Source organism: Medicago truncatula, chromosome 4, assembly GCF_003473485.1.
Source record: "Medicago truncatula cultivar Jemalong A17 chromosome 4, MtrunA17r5.0-ANR, whole genome shotgun sequence".
Lineage (NCBI taxonomy): Eukaryota > Viridiplantae > Streptophyta > Magnoliopsida > Fabales > Fabaceae > Medicago > Medicago truncatula.
The window spans coordinates 7,854,622-7,879,286 of NC_053045.1; the positions used below are offsets into that span (position 1 = coordinate 7,854,622).

Below are 24,665 nucleotides of genomic sequence, written 5' to 3' on the forward strand. Positions count from 1 at the left end.
GTCGGTCCTCATTGGTAGTCTGTGTACCAGTCAATGCAAACACCTTCCCACTAGTTCTAGCCTTCTTCGGCTCAGGACACTGTGAACTAATATGACCCTCTCCATTGCAGTTGTAGCAGACAATGTCTCCACGCTTGCATTCAGCTAAATTGTGACCCTTCTGACCACACCTGAAGCACTTCCTCTCATCTTTACCACAAACATTGCTCTTGTGGCCTTTCTCACCACACTTGTAACAAACAATCTCAGCAGGAGCATCTCTCCTCTTGGGCCTCCTATCATCACCCATCTTCTGCTTTCCTTTGTCAGCAGGAGCAATGTAAGGCTTAGGACGATTCTGTTGTCCCTTACCCCTCCTCTCACTCATTATCTTGTAATGAGCCTTGGTGTCTTCTTCATAAATCCTACACCTGTTAACCAACTCAGAAAAGACTCTGATCTGTTGATACCCAATAGCTCTTTTGATGTCAGCCCTCAAACCATTTTCAAATTTGATGCACCTGGAGAACTCAACTGTCTCCACACTGTAATGAGGGTAGAACTTAGCAAGCTCCACAAACCTAGCAGCATACTCTGTGACGGACATGTCACCCAGTTTCAACTCCAGAAACTCAATCTCTTTCTTACCTCTGACATCCTCTGGAAAATACCTGCCCAGAAACTCCTTCCTGAACATAGCCCAGGTTACCACAACATCATCCTGCTCCAACACAGGCAACAGACTCACCCACCAGTCATCAGCCTCCTCCGCTAACATGTGCGTCCCAAACCGCACCTTCTGTGTCTCAGAACACTACATGACCCTGAAAATCCTTTCAATCTCTTTCAGCCATTTCTGAGCACCGTCAAGATCATACCTACCCTTGAATGTTGGTGGATAATTCCTCAAGAAAGTTTCCAGCATCCTGGTTCCATCACTACCAGCCTCAGTCTTAGGTTGCTGTTGGACAGCTTGAGCTACAGCCTCAAGCGCAGCAACAAGGGCAGCGTCACTACTTCCAGTCATCTCGAAGTTCTACACGAGAAACAACAACTCAGAACAACAACAAAAAGAAACATAAAAGTTGACACTCTAACCTAGGTGGCTCAACACGACTCTACTACTTGGCCGGACGGACCAACCTGCTCTGATACCAAATTGTAACACCCCGTTACCCAAATGTAATTAAATAACACTTATTCATCAGAGTTAAGCACCAAACGGGCATGCTACATTGCAGATTCAAAATTCCTTAAATAGAAAATAAAACTATTTAACTCAACATCGTTCATAACTTCAAAAATAATGCAGCGGAAAGTTTGCATTTAATAAACATCAACAGTTTAAGTCTCCAACAACATTTTGGCATTAAGCCTAATCATCAACAAGTCAACCAACAAGGGCCACATTAACAAGTTCCAAAATTTGATACATGGAAAGGAAAACAACAATAATATAAATAATAATTTCCATCCCACGTATCAGAGCCCTAGACACGACATTGAGCCACCACCAACTACTCAGGGTCACCTGCAAGTTACCCATAGGAAGGGCAACATTTTCAAGCAGAAGGGGTGAGATTCACAACAATAAATATAGATATTAATTCTTCAATTGAATCTAACACCCTATAACATCAAATACATCATCTTGCAATTATACATAATTAATTCACAAGCAACAACAACATCATCAGAATCCACTCATCAAGTATGTATACAATGTACATATTTACCAACAACACCATCATCATCAATGTAACAATTACAATCAACAACTAAGACTCATGCAAACGACATGACAACACTGCTAAGACAACACCTTAGACACCTCAAATATGCAAATATGCATGTGGTACCAAACAGGACCGAAGCCCTCACCGCTTTTGAATGGTTAAAGCATTCATCAGGACCGAAGCCCTCACCGCTGTTGAGCAACTAGTACTCCAGGACATGAGTCCTCTCCGCTGTTTTATGCATATGCAATGGACCTACTTGTGTATATCTACATACAACTGACCATGCAATGCAAACTCCATGTGACACCACTTAACAACATGTATGATTCAATAGTTAGCATACATTTCAGTCATCAATAACAATCAACAACCAATAGAGATTCAACCATCCAGAATTATGCATAATTAAATATAACTATGCTTAAACAACAACACTCAATCACTACCATTCATGCAAGCAAAACAGCACTCAATAATGCACAGCTCGCCTCGCGAGCACATCTGCTCGCTATGGCGAGTTCACAAAAACACTTGCTCGCCATGGCGAGTTCAAGGCGAACTCGAGGCGAGTGAAAATTAGGTGCTCTCGGGAAAAATGACATTTTCTCACTCAAACCTCAATTCTAAGCTCCCTATTCATCTTTTTAACCTAGAACTTGTTCCAGTCTTCATTAATGTCATCTAGGTACCTTAAACCATCCCCAAAACAGCTTATAACAACATTTCAAAAATCAAGTTTTGAACTGGCTTGCTCGCCATGGCGAGTTGGTCTGCTCGCGAGGCGAGCCATGATATTGTTCACTCGCGAGGCGAGACATGAATGCTCGCGAGGCGAGCGATGAATATCAGTACGGGCAGAAAACAGGTTTTTCCCAGAAATCCCATTTTTCTTCCAATCACTCCCCAAATCAGTTTACAGATACATAATTAAGTGTTCTATGCGACCAGAACCTAATTCTAACATCAAAATCACCCTTACAACTCCAAAATCCTCATTTTATCATAAAACCCCAAAATCCCCAATTTTCACAAAACCTGTTAAACTCAAAATCAGAAATCAATAACTACACTATTGAAGTAAACCTCACCCTTACCTTAATTCAGAATGAAAAATGCACAGCAAATGGATTCTCTGGGTTCTACTTGCTTTTCTCTCCCTTTTCTCCCAACTTAACAGTTTTCACGTACAAAGCTTCTGACATCTAATTCCTAACTTCCCTCTTACTTAACTCTCTATTATTTCCATTAGCTCCCCATTAATTTTAATAATTATTAAATAACTCCCCAAACTCCAAAATAATTAATATTTCATACTTATTCTAATTATTATTAAAATTAAACCATATAGTAAAACAACACACCACATAAATCACCAAAAATCATATATATAAATATATATAGACTCCACATAAAACAAGATAATTTAAATATAACAACTAAGGCGTTACAGTATGCAATGTCATAACCTACAAATTTATCGGTTACCACATGCCCATGGGAGAAAAACAACAAGAAACAAACAAACAATATTAAACCAACAAATGTTTAGAGACGTTAAAAGCTTAAGTTGCAACCAATGCAAAGCTTAATGTGTACTTGTTTTGAAATTCTACAAACATTCAAACCTAGTTTGTTCCAAAGCAATAAATCATTATGTTACTTGCTTCTCCAATTATGTACCTCAGAACTCATGAGGGGAAGGGGGTGAGAGTAGAGGATTTTTATAGAGAATAATAAAGGAACGTTTATGATTATTATATTTTTAATCTTGAGAGTATTATAACATAAATTTGATTTCGAGAATTTGTTCAAACTCTTCCTCCAACATAATTTCTTCCAAAGCCCTCAGCTCCCAAAATCCTTCGTTATTTTCACTTAAACATTTCTTCTTTCAAAATCCCCCCAATCCCCTACCGAAGGGGTTTTGAATTTAAATGTGAAATAACGACATATTATGTGATCATATAATACTTTAATCAAATTTAATTGATTTTAAAAAAACATTTATAGTATTTGTAACTTAAACAAGGAAAGTAAATCATCCCTTCTTTCCCTCGTAAGCTCCAAATCCATACATACCCTTAATTGAATTAGATTCTACCACCATAATTCGGAAATAATATATAACAAGACTAATTTTAAAATTATGGTCTACAATATCAATGGAATCCATATTCACAGCCTACGAAGCACCGACACCAGACACGAGATCAACATTAACACGTTGACATTGATGTTGGACATTGACATATATAAGACACCAGACACACATTTAATCAAAGGTGTCGGTGCTCCAGAGTTAACAACATTGACAGTTACAACAAGCCTAACAAACAAACCAACCTGCATAATATCAACATATACACTATCCAAGTGATCATAGTTGAGGTTTCCTAAGTCAGCAAGGTGACCATCAACATTGCATCGACATCATTATCCGCCGAAGATAAAAACAAACCACACTACTCATCAATTTAATCACACAAACTAAAATATAAAATGAATGAAAATAGTAAAGAAAAGTATATTGACAGGAACTTCAGCCTCGTTGTCAGAGAGTTAGTCGAGGTTAGCAAGAGTAGCCTAGAATTATAAATGAACGAAAATGGAATGGTTAAGAAAGTGGTGACAAGAAGATGTTGATATGGAACATCAATGTCTTGGGGAGAAAGAGAGGAAAAGTACCATACATGTTTAGGAAGACATAGTGGTTGATGAAGCTATAAGTGGAAGGAAGACAGAGTCACCAAAATCTAGGTTGATGAAGGAGGAAGCGAAGAAGGTGAAGGTCACGGGCAAGAGAGAAGAAGAGCGAAAATATGTTTTGTTTGTGGGATTTTGTTTTTAATTAAGGGTATTTTGTGCATAGTTTTAAATTTGTTTTTTTTTTTTTATAAGGCAAAAAACACTAAAAAGTCAGGATTTTGGGACCTGAACCCATGTACACAAGAGAATTACACCGAAGCCAAACTAAGGCAAAACAAACATAAGCATATTAGAATTCTAGCCTACAACAGCAACTATTTTTTTAGCATAGTTTTAAAACTTGGTTCGGTCATCGACTCGACAAAGGTATTGGATCACTGATTAATGGTCGAACCACTAAATCATTGGTTGAACCGCATGATTGAACTAGATTAAACCGAATAACTCGATTAGATGATTCGACATAAGATTAAATTTCAATAGATATTTAACCAGATTAAATCGGATTGAACCGATGACTCGGCCACTCAATATTTAATAATGATGTGCTATTTTTGAAGAAAAAAAAAAACACGGTGTGATCTTTTCTTTGGACAAATGAAGATGTATATTACTTACATATATATTATAATGTACTTGTTGACATAAAGAAGTGGCTGGTGTGGTTGTTATGTTTCCATTTTCCATTGTTTCACTTTGATGATCATGGTACGATTCCATTAACCTCTCATTTTTTCAAATTTTGATATTTTCTAAAACAATCATAAGTCAAACCGGATTGATCCGGAAACTGGCAGAGTCACCGGTTTGCACCAGTTTAATTACATGGTCGATCTGATATCTAGATCGAACCGACATACCCATCGGTTCTCCGTCAGACCGGTTCGACCAGTCGATCCGAACCGATTTTTAAAATTATGATTTTGTGTTTCAATTTTGGGCAAAAATATTTAAATCCGCACTGCGGACTGCCACGTTGTCGGTCGTCAATGAAATTTAACAACATAGATTAAATGTACTGTCGGAAATTTTTTTAAGGATAAAAAAATTGCAAAATATTCTCGATGGACAAAAATCAAAATTCATGAATTTTATGGATACCAATTACTTATTAAACCCCTACAAATATATATTAAAAATTTAATAATAATAATAACAATTCCTTCAATAAAATAAAATAATAATAATAATAATAATGATAAATATGGTGTTTGAAGGTGGTGGGCAACGTCGTACCGTTAGTGTTGACCACATCGAAGCTCCGGTAGTCAACATTAGTAAAATGTGGAGTTCCGATCATTTTTCCAACAATGGACAACAAAGCATCGAGGAAGGCGACATACGACGGTGGGCATGTGATGCCTGGCCTATGGGAATAGGCCAGGCCGGCCTATAGGGGCCTATGGCCTGGCCTATTTATTAAAAAGGCTAGGCTTAGGCTTTTTAAAAAGCCTATTTAAGTAAATAGGCCAGGCTTAGGCTATCAAAAAAGCCTACGAAGCCTAATAGGCCGGCCTGTTTATGCATGTTAGGCTTCATAGTGGACTTTTTAAATAGGCTTTAAAGCTTTATAGTGAAATAGGCTTTTAAGACCTTATAGTAGTGATAGACAAGTCTTACACTAAAATAGGCTTTGTGGCCTATTAGCCTATTTAAAAGTAGATAAAATGGAATGTTTAGTGACTTTAATAGTAAGTAGGCCTGTAAATAGGCTTTCAGGTCAGGCCAGACTTTTAAGTAGGCCAGGCCAGATCAAAAAAATAGGCCTATGAAAGGCCATAGGCCAGGCTCAGGCCTGCAAAAATTTTCGTAGGCCAGGCTCAAGCTATCAAAGCCTGGCATGACCTGGCCTATTCCCAACCCTTTGGTGGCCTTGGTGGATGTCTTTCGATTTTTGTTGATTTTTTTTTATTTTTTACTAAATTAATAATTATATTATTCTAGCAAAAAAATATTTTCTAGAATATTTTTAAAAGAAATTATTTTTTTCCAAAAATAGTTTCTAAAAGAAAATATTTTTTCCCAAAAATAATTGTTTTCTAAAAAAAAGTTTTTAATTTTTTCCAACAAAAATTACTTATTTTCTAAAATATATTTTTTACTATATGTTGAAAATTTGAATAGGGTCAAGCGTTGACCCTCAATAAATATCATCAATAAAACAATAAAAATGATGTTGAGCCTAATACACATTCATTTAAAAGAGGGGACTAACAAATATTATGCTTTATTATTATTTTTTGAGAAAAAATATTGTGCTTTATTGAGGCATAATAATTAGTGTTTTTTAATTTGGAACATTTTTGACGATTTTTCTTGTAAGTCTCACAATTTAAAAATAAATCTCACATGTATTTCACTTGATAAGAGATGAATTTTGGATCATGGGTAAACTTTTTTTTTATAAATATAAACGATATTTATTCATTGAAATTGATAAAATACATCAATAAAATATAAATTTAAAATCACAAAAAACTAAAAAAATAATCTACGAACAAACTCACAATATCTATATTAATATAATAAAACTATAAATAGATATATATGCCTACAAATGTGACCATATTTAACGAAAACAAATGTTAACTTGTACCTTTAAGGTACCGTTTGGCCCCGCTTTTTTTCCAGCTTTTCTACGTTTTTAAGGAGAAGCTAGGCCAAACACAATATCAATAAAGTACCTTCGAAAAAAAGTACTTTTTTTAGAATGCATAAAATTGAATGGAATGAGCTTTAACCAAAAGTTGTTGAATGCTACTTCAAAAAACTATTTCTCCCCAATTTATTTCACAAGCACCTCTCTTCAACTCCCGCCGGCAACCTTTTGTTTTATTTTTTCAATATGCTTTTTTCTTCCATTTTATTTTATTTTATTTTTTTTAACCGGTCCATTTAATTTTTTAATGAGGTTCCATTTAAGTTTATTATCTATTTTTTTAAGGAATTTTATTATCTTTTTATCACTTATATATTAATTTCAATATCTTTTGATCATCACAACCACACAAATATTTGTATTCACGCTGTCAATGAATGACACCGAATATTTTTATTCCCTTTCTTCAACCACGGAAATACACACATTAGTGTTTAGAGTAATACTTTATGTTCCTCTTTCTGTTTTTTTTTTGTTATGCTAATGCGTATAATTTTTGTTAGTGTTGTGTAATGCGTATAATTATTTTTATAAAATTTTGATTTTAATTAAAAGTACAAGTGTAGTTGCCTAAAAAAATTATACTTATATATAATTTACACATTTGTATTGTAACAAACTATGCATATCTTTTTCTTATTAAAAAAACTAAACATATCTTTTTCAATGATACCAGCAATGTAGCAAATATAATATTATATATATAAATTCTTATCTTTTTGACCAACACTAAAAATATGGTATTCTTATAACAAAATTTGTTATAATAAAATTTGTTATAGAGTATAATTGGAAAAGAAAAAACCAATTATTCCCATTATATATACACACATATACATATTATAGATATGATTGAGCGTGACGAAGAAAGCAATATAAATGAAGAAATCAGTTCATATAATCCAGGAAGAGTGCAAGATGGAGGCTACATGAATAAAGTTAGAAATCAAATAGGAGTTGCATTGATGGAGAGTAGAAATGTTTGAGTTTGTGATGATTTATGTCTTTAAAAAAAAAATGATTATTGTTTATAATTTTCCAAACTACTTTGATATTATTTATGTTATTATTTGAGCCTCCTTAAATTATTTCTCCTATTCAAATATTTAACAAGTCGTTTATATGATGATACAAATTTGTATTCATGTTACACAAAATAAACGTCATTGAGTAAATATAGTATTGGTAAAAATATATCTTTTATATTTAAACATTTTTTCCCTTCAAAAAATATTTTAGACATTTTTTTATTTATTATGTTAATTCATAATGAATTCAAAGTTTTTTTATTTATAGACAATGCATAAATATATGCAAGGTCCCGGGTTCGAACCCCAGACACCACCAAAAAATAATAAATTCAAAGTTTTGTACAATATTTTGCCAAACAGCTTTTAACTTAAAAATAACTTTAGAACTAAAAAAAAATAAAGAAACCAAACAGCTTTAACCTTTTTCTTAAAGAGCTTTATTTTAACTTTGTTTTAAAGTAGCTTTTAGACCGAAAAAAAACCTGACCAAACGGTACCTAGACTACATGTTAACTTGTACTCTCAAGACTACATATTTTCTGAGACAAACTTATTCATTTTAGATTCCTAACATGTGTCCTTAAGACATAAGTTATCATGACTCTTCAACAAAAATACTCACATAGATAAACTTTCCACTTTTGTCGATCAAAAACATTTGTCTTAAAAATTGAACTGGAGGAAGTAAATATTTGGACCATATAGATGAACTTGTTGACCAAACTTTTAGTTGGATTAAAGATTTAAGAGATCAAGTAGATATTTCTAGAAGTTGAGAGTATGGTATGTTATTATTGTTGGTGACAAATCATTTCCAACCTTCACCAACCCATTACCTATACCAACCACAATTCTTTGCTATTCATTCATTTTCACCAACTACCCACCTCATTTTTTCCCTCTTTATTTCAGATACTCTCAATTTTTGTGACTACTGATCAATCAACAATGGGTGAAGAGCGTAAGGTGTTCACTTTGGCTGATGTCTCTAAGCATAACAGTGCCAAAGACTGTTGGCTTGTTATTCATAACAAGGTAATGCTGTTTTTTCTGTTTTTTTTTTGTTCTTGTTAATATTTTTGTAATTTGTTTTGTGCTTTTGAAATTCTAGTGTTTTGTTTGTTTGTTTGTGTTGAAATGGAATTCACATGTTAAATGGTTGAGATTCACATTGTTTTGATGTTTTTAAGGTTATTATGTTTTGTTGTGACAACCTTTGTTGCATGATTGGATTAGATTAGTTAGATTTAGATCTATGTAAGAATTGGATTCGTTTTGATTGAAAAAGGTTACATTTTGTATAAAGGGATTATTTTTTAAGAAAAATTGCTGAAAATTAGATTGTGTTTTTTTTTTACTCGTATGCGGCACAAAGACCGATTAATCTGAGGGACCAATCCAACCGTCCACTTGCATGTAGAGATTGTGCTTTTATTCTGGTTTTTTGATACTATGTGTGTTATTTTGTCTAATAGCTTAGCGGAATTCGGACAAATTGAAATTGTTTGACGATACACTATTAGCACAAAGTGTTGTTAAATAGCGTGACTGTTGTGGTACTATATATACCTTAATAGCGTAGCGGAATTTTAACAAAATGGTATTTTTTGCGACCTGTGATTGACAATGTTGTTTTGAAGCATACTGATTTGCTTTTAAAACACTGAATCTCTGATTTTGTTTCGTATGTTTTTTTTTTTGTTTGTTTTCCGAAGTACTGTTTTTGAGTTGTTGATCTCAAATTGTAGCCATATGCAAATTTCCATTTGTTTTCTCCAATTTTGTTTTTTATGTTGAGACGTGTTAAGTTTCGTATTCTGGAATGAAGATCATGATTCCAATACGGAAAAGTATGTTTTGAGAGATTGAAGGCTTAATCAAATATGCCTACTATTTTGAATTGTATTCTTCATTGTCTTAAAACCTTAAGTTGGTAAACAAGGAGAGAAACGTAGATGTTGAAAACTAGGACAAATATTAAACCTTAAGTGTGTGCTTTTCTGTCATGTCTTACTTGTTATTTACGAAGCACATACCAATACATGGACACCGAACACGACACTAACACATAGACACCAATAATAATTTGAGAAAATGAAGGTGATTGAACGTAACCACATGTGTCAGTGTCGAACATCGGACTCGCCTTTAATCTAAAAGTGTTGGTGTTATACGGAAACAAGAAATATCTTCACATATTTCCAATATTTTGTTTTTTGTAATTGACTTCTTTCAAGTTGCACATGGTGTTGTTATATTGGAAGCAAGGCTCAAAGACTTTGGAATGACTTAGATTTCCTCTGCCTTGACTTGGTCTTTCTGCATTTTTCTTTACCCTTATTTTTCTTTCTTAACTGTAATACAATCATAAGATGTATCATGTAGGAATGGTTGGGAGTAATGAGTCATGTGCATTTGGGGTTTAAGAAAAATATATCATTGTATTATTTTGTAGATTTGAGCCTTTGCGATAACTTAATGAATTAGGGTCTGTTTGGATTGACTTATTTGAGTTTATCTACAGGCATAAACGCTTGTGAGACTGTTTGGGAGAGCTCATGAAAACAGCTTATGACATGTTTATAAGCTGCTTTCAACATATTTTTTGTAAGCTCTCTAGAATAGCTTATGGAAACAACTTATAAGCTTATATGAAAACAATTTGACTTTATTTTACTTTTTATCATAGAAATAGTTTATTCATAAGCGCTTAAATAAGTTGTTCATACAAACAGGGCTTTATTAGAAGAAATTCAAACTTCAATGTTTTCACTGCACTGCTAAGTATCTTTTATCTTTTAGGGTGATTTGAAATTATGCTGTGTTGGTGTCTTATGTCCCTTTACCTTACCATATCTATTTTGAAACAGGTTTACGATGTGACAAAGTTCTTGGAGGACCACCCCGGTGGAGATGAAGTTCTAATTTCTTCCACAGGTATCCTACACTGCCTCTGAAAAAGGTCTTAATTATTGAATTCAAACCTCATTATCTCAAGTGAGATGTTAATATAAATGCCTTTTGATAAATGAAACAACACATGTTTGCAGGGAAAGATGCGTCTAATGATTTTGATGATATTGGTCACAGTACAAGTGCTTATACAATGATGGAAGAGTATTATGTTGGAGACATTGATTCATCAACCATCCCTTCTAAGGTTGATTACACTCCACCGAAACAACCTCACTATAATCAGGACAAGACATCAGAGTTCGTTATCAAGATCCTCCAATTTCTAGTTCCCTTGTTTATCTTGGGTGTGGCAGTTGGTATTCGTTTCTACACCAAATCAACACAATGATTTAAACAGCAAGAAACTTAAATATTAGCCGCATTTGCAATAATATGTTATTGTTGAATGTTGAAAGACAGGCATGTTTTGTTTTCAAGTGTTCAAACTATGAGGTTTGCTAGGATATGCTATATGATGTTGTGCTTGTTTGCCTTTTCATTGTAATTTTCTGTTAAATCTCATATTGTTTTTCTCTGTCATTCATTTCCTACCGGAACCGGAACAGTTTTATGGAGTTTTAACAGTATAAAATTTTGGTTCATTCTCATTTTGTTTTATTTTCCAATTTTGATATATCAATTATGGTGTGATGCTGCAGATGATCGGTTTATGGGAACCATAGTTGAGATACCTTGCATTTTTGTGATCTCTTTGACTGTCTTTTTTGTTTTCAAAGAAAGTTTTGGTTCATTCTCAATAAACTAGTATTAAAAAAACTTATCATTTGAAAACATATTTACTTTAAGGTTTTATTTTCCAACACAAACTTGTGATCGGATACTCCTCAAATTAGGTATCTCACGGTATTGGATACGTATTGCATCCACATCTACAAATATAATTACTCTACAAATATAATTACACTAAACTGTGTGATTTTTTTTCTAATTATTAATGGGATCGGCGTATCAATGTCTGTGTCAAATCCGGTGTCCTATCCATGCTTCTTAGCAGTCCTCTCTTTTTATGGCCTTTCTGGTGGTTTGAATGTAACAAAAAACAAAAGATGGTGGTTTGAAGCTTTTTTATGGAAGTTAGGAGTTTAACTATTCAAGAAATATTTTTTGTCCCTCTAATTTCTAGTGTGTTTCTATTTCTAATTGTTGGTAACATGAGTGTGATTATGGTATTTCGTTGGATAACTTTCAAACATTTGATCCATAATTTGAATTATTTGATTAACATCAACATTAATACCTTATTGGTCCATTGTTGATCCTTCTCCATCTACTATCAATTGCATATTGCATACGTTGCAATCTAATAAAATTCTGTATAGTGCAACAAGCTATTATTGGAATTAGTCTTTGCCTTTTAATAGGATAACTTGCCATCATCTTTAAAATTGTAAACCTCCAAAAGACTTCTCATTGAAAACAGGAAATGGTCAAAGATCGATCCCCATTACAACGCTTTCTCTCTCTATAACCGTTTTTGGATCCATCGATTTTGTGATCTTCCATGGCAGCAATCCAAGAGTTATCGGAGCTCACTGATTCCTTGCGTCACGATGAAACTTCCAACAATTCTAGAAGACCTTCCACTTTTCTCAACGTCGTTGCTCTTGGCAATGTCGTAAGCCTCCACAATCAATTTTTGTTCAATTTTGCGGTTTTTGATTTGAATTTTGATTTTGATTTTAATTTGAATTTCGTAGGGTTCTGGTAAATCAGCGGAGTTGAACAGTTTAATTGGACATATAGTTTTGGTAAGTTAGGTTTTGAATTTCTATGATGGATGAATCTCAATTTCAAAAGATGAAGTCAAAGTGACAGTGAAATTTTGTTTGATTTCATTAGCCTACTGGTGAAAATGTAGCTACGATAGCTCCAGTTGTGGTTCATCTGCAACGAGATACGTCGTTGAGTAGCAAATCGATTATAGTGCAGATTGATGATAAATCTCAGCAAGTTTCAGCAAATTACTTAATCTGATCTGTGCATTTTCGCGATATGGATTCGGTTTATAGTGTATGTATTTTTGTGATTTGTTTTGTTTTGTGCAGGTGATTTAAGACATTCGTTTCAGGATTGGTTTAGTAAAGGCTAATTCCTCGGCCAAGCCTCGATATAAGATAATATTGAAGATACAAACGAGTACAGGTCTGTATTTGAATGAGTGATAAGTGATCTCTGAAGCACCAACATCTATGATTGAAGGCGTGGCTTACACGGCACCTACACACGTGATTACATTCAATTTTGTCATTTTCCTCTAATTACTACAGGTGTCAGTGTCATGTTTGGTGTCGGTGCTTCATGGTAATTGATTTCTGCTAACAATATTTTTTACATCTTGTCCTCCCAGCACCACCTCTCATGTTGGTTGATTTACCTGGGTTGGATCATCACATCATGGACAAATCAACAGTAAGTGTTGTCCTTCATTTACTTATCCTATAGTTTATTCTCAATTTTTTCGATGTTATCATCACTGAATGGTTTTGGAATTCTGGTAATATTTCCTTTTACCTTTGTAATAGGTTAGTGAATATGTGGAGCATAATGATGCCATTTTGGTAGTTATTGTACCAGCAGCTCAAGCACTTGAAATCGAATCCTCTCGCGCCCTTAAATTGGCAAAGGAAAGACGGAGAAGGTAATTCACATTTTTCTTGTTACAAATGCTTTTATGTATAACATTTGAACATTTTATCTCGAGGATTTTCTCAGTTCCTTTCTTCCTTTCATAGGTACAAGAATTGTTGGTGTTATTAGTAAAATTGATCAAGCTGCATCAGACCAAAAAGCAATAGCTGCAGTTGAAGCACTTCTACTGAATAAGGGTCCGACAAAAGCACAAGATATCCCCTGGGTTGCACTAATTGGTCAATCGGTTACAACAACGACGCTAAAGTCTAGATCTTCAGGTTCTGAAAATTATTTTGAAACTGCATGGAGAGCAGAGAGTGAAAGCCTCAAGTCCATACTGACAGGAGCCCCTCCAAGTAAGCTTGGAAGGATGGCTTTGGTGGATGCTCTGGCACAACAGATTCAAAATCGCATGAAGCTGCGGGTGCCTAACCTATAAGTTTTTTTTGTTGGTGTCCGGGGTTCGAACCCCGGACCTTGCATATATTATGTATTGTCCTTATCAACTGAGTTAAGCTCACGGAGACACCTAACCTATAAGTTTTTTTGAAGAAGGACGCCTAACCTATAAGTTAGAAATACTTATGATATCTTAAGGAGCTCGTAAAGTAAAATACTAGAATCAACTTCTAATTATATAATAAGTTATTTTATAAGCTATTCGAAACACTTAGCAAGTGCTTATGTCTAAAATAAGTCTGGATAAGCTCTTCTTAAAACTCCACTGCCACAAGGGAACTAAGTGTCATGTATAATCTAACATAATAGTTTTATCTAAAATAAGTCTACAACATATACATTTTCATTCTTATTCAATTGTGTTGTGTAATGTTTTGGACTTCTAACCTTTCGCAAAGAATCAAGATAATTGCTTTACTAGCTCCAGCATTGCTTCTTAAGAATCAAGTTATTTGTGTGGTTGGGTTACGACTCCTTTATGAGCACTTGCATTGCACCTAAACAAGTCAACTCACTTGTGCTTAATTACCTGCACTTTTCAAATATATTGAATTTGGAATTACAAAATAGTATTGCCTATGTATATTTATTTTACCCCTCCTCAATTTCTTCCCATTAAATTAGACACAATATATTTTAAATGCATCTCGGAGTTCTTTTAAGTTTAACGTTTATTATGGATAAGTCCTTTTAATTTTGTTATTTTTAAATTATTATTTTATGTCAATAATAGTGTGTATTGTTACATTTTTCAACGATTCTCCTTTTAAAAAATGTTTATGTGTCCGTCAAAATTGGGAAAAAATGAAGAAAAAAAGATAAAAGACTCATGAAGAATATAATTCATTAGAGCTAGAGACTGAGGAATCAAATGTTGCCATAAAGGAGCACTATCCTTCTTTGGTGATGCCAAATAAGATGGTTGACATTCTTACTTTATTAGGGATTGTTATCATTAATGGATAAATTGCTACTTAGAGTCAGGGTCGTATCTGAGGTAGGGCGAAGAGGGCGACTGTCCTAGGCCCTAAAAAATAAGTACAAAATTTGGGCCCCCAAATTTTATTTAAGGGTATATTAGGCCCTAAAAAAATTGCTTAGTTTTTTGTATCAAATTTGATGTTTATATATATTTATTAGTTAAGATCCAAATTGTAGGTTCGCCCTAAGCCATTGAAATCTCAGAAACCGCCATGCGGACACATCAACCTTTTTAAAATGGAGACTCACAAGGAGTATATGTTTGTAATGTGAAAAAGTAAAAAGTAGAAGAAAGTTTACTCATGTTTTTCCGTCTTAAGAATAAAAAGGATTGGAACACCATAATCATCATGTCTGAGTTTGCATGCGGGTAATCTTTTACTGGTAACACGCGCAGAAAAGAATTCTCTGATGTTAAACATCATTCATTCCTAGTTGCCATTCTTCCACTCAAAATTCATAATGAATTTGAGCAGCATAGATCCCTATTTTTATTTTTCAAAATCAAAACAACTCAAGTAGTAGAATGAATATTTTCTTACCAACGTCATCTTGGGAAAAGAGTCACGTCAAATAAAGAATACTTACCTTCTGAGGATTAATCCCATGATGGGTCCAGAAAAGATTTTAATTAGAGATTAAGAATAAAACTTCGGCTGTTTCGTTATATACCGTCATATATGTCTTCGTGAGCTTAGCTTAGTTGATATGCACAAATGTATTAAAAATCAAGTGGTTCTCGTGAACTTAATCCAGTTGACAGTGACAATACATTATATGTCGGGGTTCGAACCTCAAACGCCTTACTTATTCATCTTTAGGAGGTGCATTTTTAATCACGAAACTACTTGGAAAAAAAAAACTTAGTGATAGACTCCTCAGATTTTATTTTTTTTGGAAAACTTTGAATAATAGTAGTAGAATCATTTATGTAGAAAACTTATTCATATATTTCTCTGAAAAATAAAAAAAAAAATGCCAAAAATAACAACATACAGATGAAACTTTCAAAACAAGAATATCACCCTTATAATTATCTTATACAAATTCAACATTCATGTTAACATTCTCAAATATTAGACAACACATTCATTCATATCAACATTTTATACACAATAGTTAAAAAAAGCTAATGCTGCAATGACCAAAAAGTCTACTAGAAATATACTATTTTGATACACCAAAAAGTCTTACTTTGCTTGGAAATCGAGGATAAAGATAGTTTTAAACACGGACACTCTTCTATCCATTGAGGCGTCTTTAAAGGCTTACGCAAGACCCAAAGCAGACTTGAGGTCGGAACATATTCTAACACATGGGTTTCTAAAAGGAACAAAGATAAGGAAAAATGAAGTGATTATGTCCCCATGAGCATAACTTACAATTACCAAGTGAGTCCACTTAAGGGATAAAAACAAGAGAAAAATTGAAGCTAGCTAAACATTTACCTATTCAGTGCTAGCACAAGTTCTCTCAATAACCTTTGAATCTGTTCTATGAGAATTCCTAGATGGAGAACTTGTTTCTCTAGAGGAGCTATGTTGTCCAAAGAGACTAAGCTTACTAATTTTTTTCGAAAAAGAACTCATAAATTTACGTGATCCGGACTTTGCCATATCCCTCTTCATGCAAACATGTTCCCTCTCTAGATCATTTAGTCTCATTCTTAGTCGGGCCAACTCGAGTTTCAGCTCACGATTTTCGCGCCTTAGTGATGCGTAGTTATCGCGTGGAGACATTGCCGCACTTAGTGCACCGCTACTTATGCGCCATGACGCATGCATTGGTTTGATGTCATCGTCCCCGGTGGTGGACAATGAATTTCTTAGCTTTAGTTGTTCAAAATATAGAACTTGCACTATTGATTGTAGAGGAAGGCGCTCGTTTTGCGCAGCATGTGCTCCGGCTTCTTGAGTAAGCTTTTGAAAATCAATTAATTTGCATAGTTTCTTCTTGTCCAAATCCGACAACCCTTGATGAGCCTGAAAATGCATTTACAGAAAGAATCAATATAAATTGCAAAAATTTCTTAGACATATTTATAACATGGGTATGGTTCTTCTAAAGCGACGAGTAAATATCGATTGGATAGGATTGTAAAATATTGTACACAAAATCTTGAAGCCAAATATGACAAAACAAAACATACTTTTAAATAAATATCGATGGCTCGATATAAACCGTCATGAACGGTGCGCGCATGTGCTGGCAATGTTTCTGCAATGACCAAAAACTTAGAAAGCTTCAAGTTTGCATCAGGAGCAATTTCAGCAAGGTAATTGTCCACTAATTTCGACACCTTAACTAACGAAGTTTGTGAGGGCGAGCGAGGGCTATCGGATTCAAAAAGAGAACCATCTTCTAAATCGTCATCACTATCTTCCTGCTGACAGAAGTTTACTAAAAGTCTATGAACTGTGTCAACATCAAATAAGGTATCACCTGAATGCTTGAAAGATGGAATCAAAATATCATCGAGTGTGGATAGATCCAACTGTGATCCAATCCTTCTTTCCAAGTCAAGTCTAGAAGAAATTGCGCAATCAAGCATCACCGCGCTTCGCAGCAGCCCGAAAAGGAAATTAATTGGAACGACAAGTTTCTCAACAGGCAAAAGGCTTACAATAGTCTCAACCACAAGCTTTTCATGCAAAGTTGAATTTGAATCAGTTTTATTCTGGTTAGATTGATTCCACAAACTTGATTTCTTTGTCAATTCTTTCTCTGCGTAGTTCACAAGGGAAGCACCGATACTTTCTGGCCGAACTCCACGACACTTCATCGCTGTTATGACTCGTTGATACATGTCGATTCTTAATACCGAAATATCTTCTATCCACCAATCACCATCACATTTGGCTTGTCTGCTCATGTGCAACCTACCTGAGCTGCTATACTCTAATCTTGAGAAACTAGAAGCTATTTGTTCTGCACAAGTTTTCGATGCTATTGCGTCGATGCAACGAGTAACTATTTTCAGCTCATCGGCTAGAGGAATTAGGCTTTCACATTGTTGCAAGACTCCAACACACATTTCCAGATTCTTGCAGACAATACAATCTAGATATTCCTCGGCCCTCGAACTGAGATTATCTTTTGAGAAATCATCGGTCATTTCGAGGTAATCGGAAACACAACATAGCTGTGCAACATTTGAGGATGTAATCTCAAAGTTAATACCATAACAAAATTTTGCAGCCAATTCAAAGCATTCAGCACCTCCTGGTAGATTAAGAAACTCAACTCTTGAGATATCAGAATCTCTATGTTCTGCAACTAGCCTCCGAATTCTACCACTTCGAGAAACGAGAGGAAACTACATGCCAAAATAAAAACAGTTAGAACAATCATAGAGGGAAAGTGAAGACTCAATGTCACTGTAATTCTGTCAAACTCACCACGATCTCAAACATGCACTCAAATTAACTGAAGTATGTACTTACCTTATGTAATGAAAATGTTACTCCACACACTTCTATAGTTATATCACTAGGTACATCGCGAAAAATCCTGAAAAATGTTCATGAACAAATAAATCATTCAAAAGATATTTTAGAAGCCATCAAAAGCAAAAATCACAAGGTAGAAGAATTCATTGATAACATAGAAGATCCATAATTGAGATACATAAAAATATTAGTTAGAAACAGATCTTTGATCATTCCATTCCAGCAACAACTTCAGAAGAGAACCAAAGAAAAAGCTAGCAACAACAATATTCAGTAAAAGAAAAATTAATTAGCATAAATATGAGAATGCATGAAAGATCATATGTTGAATGCTTAATACATCACAACTCACAAAGATTATATATTGACCAACGGCCACACGTTGACTCGGTCAATTTTATCCGAAAGAGAGAAGATATACACATGATAGTAATTAGAATGCTGCAGTTCTTAACCCTCCGGTTTTCAGAAGAAAGAGCGCTAGTAATTCAGAGTTGACCGAAAGTCAAGTAAAGTCTGGTCAAAGATAGTTCTAGTATGGATTCAAATAAGACGATTCATCTTTAACTAGAGTTTGTTAATCACTTGAACACGAGCACTTGGTTAAAACTTAAAACACAAAAAAAAGCTACACAAAAAACATGCACAAACTACAAAGTAACACAAACAAAAACACAACCTTCAAGTAACAATTTTTCTTTGAAGCAAACAAGAAAGAAAGAAAAAAAAAAACTAAAACAACCCTTTAACATTGAAGTGGAAAGAGAAAAGCATGAAACAAACCATTCATTGTATCTTTGCCTGACATTCTTTGCCAAAGACAACTGCTGTTGGTGCTGTTGCTGATGCTTGTCAGTAGTACGGTCCATATTAGAGAGTGAGAAAAAACACAGAAACTTGTGTTGTGAGACAGAACAGGAGAATGTAAATGGAAAGAGAAAAGTAAAGAAAGTAATAGTAGTGAGTTTAAGGTAGTAGTAGTAGTAGTGAAGTGGTGAAAGAGACAGTAACCAAGTTGAAGATGTTGCTGTTGTGGTAGTTCTTTAGCCATTTTCATTGAACAGGTTGTGCTTAATGCATAGATTGCAATTGTCCAAAGTAATGGACCTCTCTTGTGGGACATACCATGTTTTTTCATATACTTATTTTATACGTTATATCATTTTATTTCATCTTTTATCCAATTTTTTTGAAATCAATAACAATTATTTTGTCCATGAATCTAGAGAGGATCTAACATATAAAGTCGGAGACTAATCTCTCGAGATAATATGACTCATATAAGTCGACCCAGCTAACCGCGACAATAGACATATGATTTCATACACATTGACCAAGGATCTATGAAGTACAGGTACGGAGACGGACACCAGACACGACACGGACACGCCTACACAACTAATAATTTGAAAAGAACTCATATAATTTAGTGTAATTATAAATATCGGTGTCCGACACGATACATATTCGACACTGGAACACGTCTAATCTGAGAAGTGTTCGTGTTTCATGATCTATGATAGAATGTAATTGAGTTACCATAACTTAAGGAGCTAATATAATCATTTTATTGTGACCAAATTTATATTGTGACCAAATTTAATAATGTAACAGTGTAGTAGTGTGTTTTAATCATGTGACGGTGTAGTATAGTATTTTTTACATGAGACAAAAATGTATAGTGTGTCTATCAACAAAAAAGGAAAAAGAATGTATAATGTGTCTATATAATTGACCGATACTTAAAAATTGTTTGAAATTAAAACAAAGACTAGTGCTACTTTCTTATATGAAAATACAACTCTCAAATTTTTCCTTTATCATTTTTTGTATATGAACTCTTTATTAAAAGTGCGATAATACCAACACAAATATACCGAATTTCACCGAAACTCTTCAATTAAGTGTGTTGGAGCAAGAGTAATACGAGGACGGGTGGCACTTTCAAATTTTTAAATGCATTAATTAATTACTTTATTTTTATCTCAAATTTTGTTACATTCTTATCTATAATATCAATATATAATAAATATTTTTGTGCAACATTAACCGATTGTCTTTGGTGGTGAAGGATAAACTATATAATAACAAAAATTTCCATTTCTTTTAAAATATAAAGAGTATTTTTTCTTTCTTATTCTAGTATGACTCTCTAGTTTTATGGAAGAAAGAGTGTCTTAATTTGTGAGTGACACACTATGACATTTCTCCATTTCATGTTTTTTCATTTTTTTTCCTTATCCCTTTCAGTTTCAACGGCTGAAGAGGCGCAAAAAAGTGGAAAAATGTGAAGAAAAGGTCAAAAATGTGACTTTACATAGGAAAAAGGAATGAAACTAAGAAAAGCATGAACAAAAGTTGTTAAGCAGGTTTTGACAAATTTGTCATGTTACTCTTTCTGTCCCCTATTACTTCAAATTTAATCATTTTATCTTATGAATATATACTGCTTTTTTTGTTAAGCAGGAATGAATATTTTTATTGGAGTTTTTCTTATGAATTTTAAAATTTAAACATAAAGATAATGTCCGGTCACCAAGAAACAGATGTAAATTACTTTTGTGCTGAATTTATGGACTCCTTTGATAACGGTGAGTTTTCTATTGTGCAAATTTGTCTTATTTAATTTGACAACATGACACTTTAATAATATTTAAAAAGAAACATACAAATTCTACCAAAAATAAGAAACATACTACAATAATTCATTTCTTACATGATTGAATAAATGGCTTCAAAATCAAAATATAAGAAGTGGTTTCAATTTAATAGAAATTTTGTTTAAGATAATGTTGAGATGAACCTTTTACATTTTTTTTATACATATCAATCTTTCAAAAAAATAAAATAAATCAAATTATACCTTACATGGGACCTAGTTATTATAGCTGCCATACTTTAGGAGTACGCGTAAACAAGTAGAGTCAAATATTTTCTTTAAAAAAAAAAGTAGAGTAAAATATTTGTTTTTAAAAAAAAAAAGTTGTTGGAAATCTAGTATAAATTTCCCTAGTGAAAAAAATAATGGTTTAATCTTATTAAGCGAAAAAAGAATTGTGAAAATTGAGTTTAACTTGTTTATTAAAACAAATCTAACTCATTTTTTAATTCACCAAAAAAGATCTAACCCTTTTTTTTTTTTTTCTTTCTTAAACTCTCATATACAATTGTGTTTTCATAATCCAAATTCATTATTATATCTATTATTTAAAGAAACGAGAATTGATGAGGACCTAATGGAAAGGAAAACTAATTTTAAAATTTCAAAGTTTCGATAACATTCAAAATGTTTTTTTTTTTTTCTTCATAATATTATCAATTTATGTTAGGCCAAAGGGTATTTTTGTCTTGGCCTAAGAAACGAAAAGCTTACCTGACCAAAAAAAAAAAAAGAAACGAAAAGCTTAGTGAATTGCTCTTCTCACTTTTGATTTTGCTAATTTCCTTAACTCATGTTTCGTATTTTTTACAATGAGTTAACTTACGACGGTGCTTTTAAGATCAGTTTATCTTTTTTCAAACCGGTTCCCAATCTTAAAAGTGTCAGCATGGGTTAACTTATGCTGAAAAATGTCGAGCGTGAATTAACTCACGCTGAATTAAAAGAATGAACAAAATCAAAAGTAAAAAGAACAATTTTCATAGTTTATAGTTGCGAAATAAAGTGGAAGTATAGATTGAAATTGAGTCTAATGGAAGATGTCAATCTTTTATATCATGGAAAATCAAAGTAATTTTTATTTGAGATTAAAAAAGATGTTTATATTTAGTGATCGTACCTCGAACAAAATCAACTCACATGTAAAAAATAGATCCGAATCCTCGCCTTCATGTTCCCTTTATCCTCTTTATATATTTGTTCTTTTATCTCTTTATTACCTTTTAATTTCTTATTCTCTCTCATCCTCCCTTTGTAATGTGAAGGAGAGGATTCGGATACGTATAGAAAATAGATCCGAATCCTCTCCTTCAAGCTCTCTCATTTACTCTCTCTATCTCTTTTTTTTATCACATTTTTACCCTTTATTTTCCTATTCTCTCATCTCTAATATATCTCTTTTTTTACTTCTCTTTTGTACCCTTCAATTTCCTATTTTTTCTCATCACTCCCTTTGTAATGTGAAGGAAAGGATCTGGATACGTAGAAAACATGTATGAAACCAAAAATAAAGTCGGAGTAGAGTAACCATTTCAAATGAATATCCCTTTACACGTGAAAGAAAAAACACATAAAGGTCAAAAAGGAGAAAGAACTGCCCACTTTCGATAATATTATGATTTATGATTGCACACCACACCTGCTATGTAGGACACCATAGAATTAATGAAGTAGGGTCACTCATGATCCTGTATCAAATAATGTTATATAATTGATATGATATCTTCCACTATCTATTCCATTCCTTTCTTATAGATAGGAACAAAAAAAGTGTTGGGTCCAAGTCAAAGTCGTTAAGAACCATGCCATGTGTGACATATATAGTGATGGACATTACATGACAATATGTGTATGGTGGCAAGATCCCATGGAGTAATGGACATGTGCATTTGTAATTGCATTTCTAACTAGATATTTCATATGATTTAATTGCATTTGTAACTAGATATTTCATATGATTACATGAAGCTATACCTTAACTTTTTATTTTCTTTCGTATGTACATTTTCCCTTCATACTTAAATATAAACAAAAAAAAAAGTTGTATAGATTTGAATATGCTGATCTTCCCCTTATACATAGGTAAACATTTACAAAGTACACTTTGAAGCTCAAATTAATGAGTGAAAAGTGAATCGCATTGATAGTTGTTTCATCTCAAGTAGAGCTAGAAGTGCTTCTAACTAGTATTGAGGTAGATGTTTAACATTTTTATTTTTTATTTTTTGAGGGGAAGTTGATGTTTAAGATGATTATCCTTGATTTTCATGTGTATGGCTAAGATTATCTTGTAATCATTAAAAATATTTCTTCAAATTGTATCTTAATAAATTGTGCAAGGGGCATAACCTTTTGGAACTAGAGATGAAATGGAACCCCAAAAGACATGATTGATGAAGGACTTTTATACAACAACAACCAAGTATTATTTCAATGAATCAAAAGATACCACAATGCCATGTCAAATGCATCTTTTATCCAATTCGTTGATCTCAATGAGTCTTCCTTAATTTCCTTTGGGTGCATTTGATGTGCTAAACAATATATATTTAACAGAACATTACAAGACATAACAACATAATACAAGACAGAACATCACAGGACAAATTTGTATGGTATTGAATAATTTTTTCTTATATGATTTTGGTGGACAAAAAACTATTTTTGTATTTTAGATAATTTGTACGCGTGAAAAAAAGTTGTGTTATGGTTTAATCAAAGACTAAAATATCAGTTTTTGTCATGTACTAGAAACAATTTTACAAATCAAACACCGTATAATTGGAGTTGTCATGTCCATCTTTGGATGAGCGACCTACCGAGAAGTTTTCCGGTAAGCGTGCGAGTGAGGACAAAACACGCTGAAAAGACCCGTGTTGGTTTGTAGGGTCAGTCGGCAATGCTTAAAGTCGTATGGGATGTTACAATAGCAAATTATTATTTATTTTGTAATATGTTTAATAGGTATAAGAAATTATTATTTAATAATAACAACGAGAGAATTTTCTCCATGTCTAATACACCAGACATGGTTGAGAACATCACAATATATATTATGTTTATGTTACCGAGTCTTTTTGTGCTCACTATGTCTGGGGTGATGTTTTCAGGTCTAGTTTGATATTGGAAAGTTGAGAAGTATGTCCGAACTACTCGTCAACAATTCAATGTAGAGCTTCTTTATTACCGGATCACAGTTAAAGTCATAAATTAGAATGTTGTTTTTCGTCTTATAATTTGACTATATTTTATGAAGTTGTTGTATTAATGGTCCGAAAAGAATTCAACTTTATCATATTCATTTAATTTCTATTTTATTTGAATTTATCTCGGTCTCTAATATCAAACATCTTCCTCGATACCCACTTAGGTTGGCCTCTGTGGTATTGATTTAGA

The 24,665-nt window shown here is 33.3% G+C and overlaps 3 protein-coding genes across 4 annotated transcripts; 2 read left to right on the forward strand and 1 right to left on the reverse strand.

Annotated features, from left to right (window-relative positions):
• The first annotated feature begins 8,786 nt into the window (after positions 1-8,786).
• On the forward strand, positions 8,787-11,677 carry LOC11414614 (cytochrome b5). 2 transcript variants are annotated; one of them, XM_013599577.3, is made up of 4 exons: positions 8,787-8,897; positions 9,027-9,149; positions 10,985-11,051; positions 11,165-11,677. In XM_013599577.3, exons 1-4 carry the CDS (start codon positions 8,895-8,897, stop codon positions 11,416-11,418), a joined length of 447 nt encoding a protein of 148 aa, XP_013455031.1. In that variant the 5' UTR covers positions 8,787-8,894; the 3' UTR covers positions 11,419-11,677. The 2 variants fall into 2 exon arrangements, with proteins under 2 accessions (XP_013455031.1, XP_003604969.1); XM_003604921.3 differs by lacking the exon at positions 8,787-8,897 and having other exon boundaries at positions 8,904-9,149.
• A 914-nt stretch (positions 11,678-12,591) lies between these two features.
• Positions 12,592-14,160, forward strand: LOC11411595 (dynamin-2B). Its single transcript, XM_024780395.1, has 7 exons — positions 12,592-12,705; positions 12,788-12,838; positions 12,930-13,040; positions 13,358-13,391; positions 13,438-13,499; positions 13,613-13,728; positions 13,803-14,160. Exons 1-7 carry the CDS (start codon positions 12,592-12,594, stop codon positions 14,158-14,160), a joined length of 846 nt encoding a protein of 281 aa, XP_024636163.1.
• A 2,137-nt stretch (positions 14,161-16,297) lies between these two features.
• On the reverse strand, positions 16,298-19,707 carry LOC11414613 (BTB/POZ domain-containing protein At5g48800). The gene is made up of 4 exons (XM_003604919.4): positions 19,394-19,707; positions 18,605-18,671; positions 17,311-18,477; positions 16,298-17,143 (listed from the first exon to the last, which is right to left on the reverse strand). Exons 1-4 carry the CDS (start codon positions 19,477-19,479, stop codon positions 16,610-16,612), a joined length of 1,854 nt encoding a protein of 617 aa, XP_003604967.1. The 5' UTR covers positions 19,480-19,707; the 3' UTR covers positions 16,298-16,609.
• Positions 19,708-24,665: the final 4,958 nt, after the last annotated feature.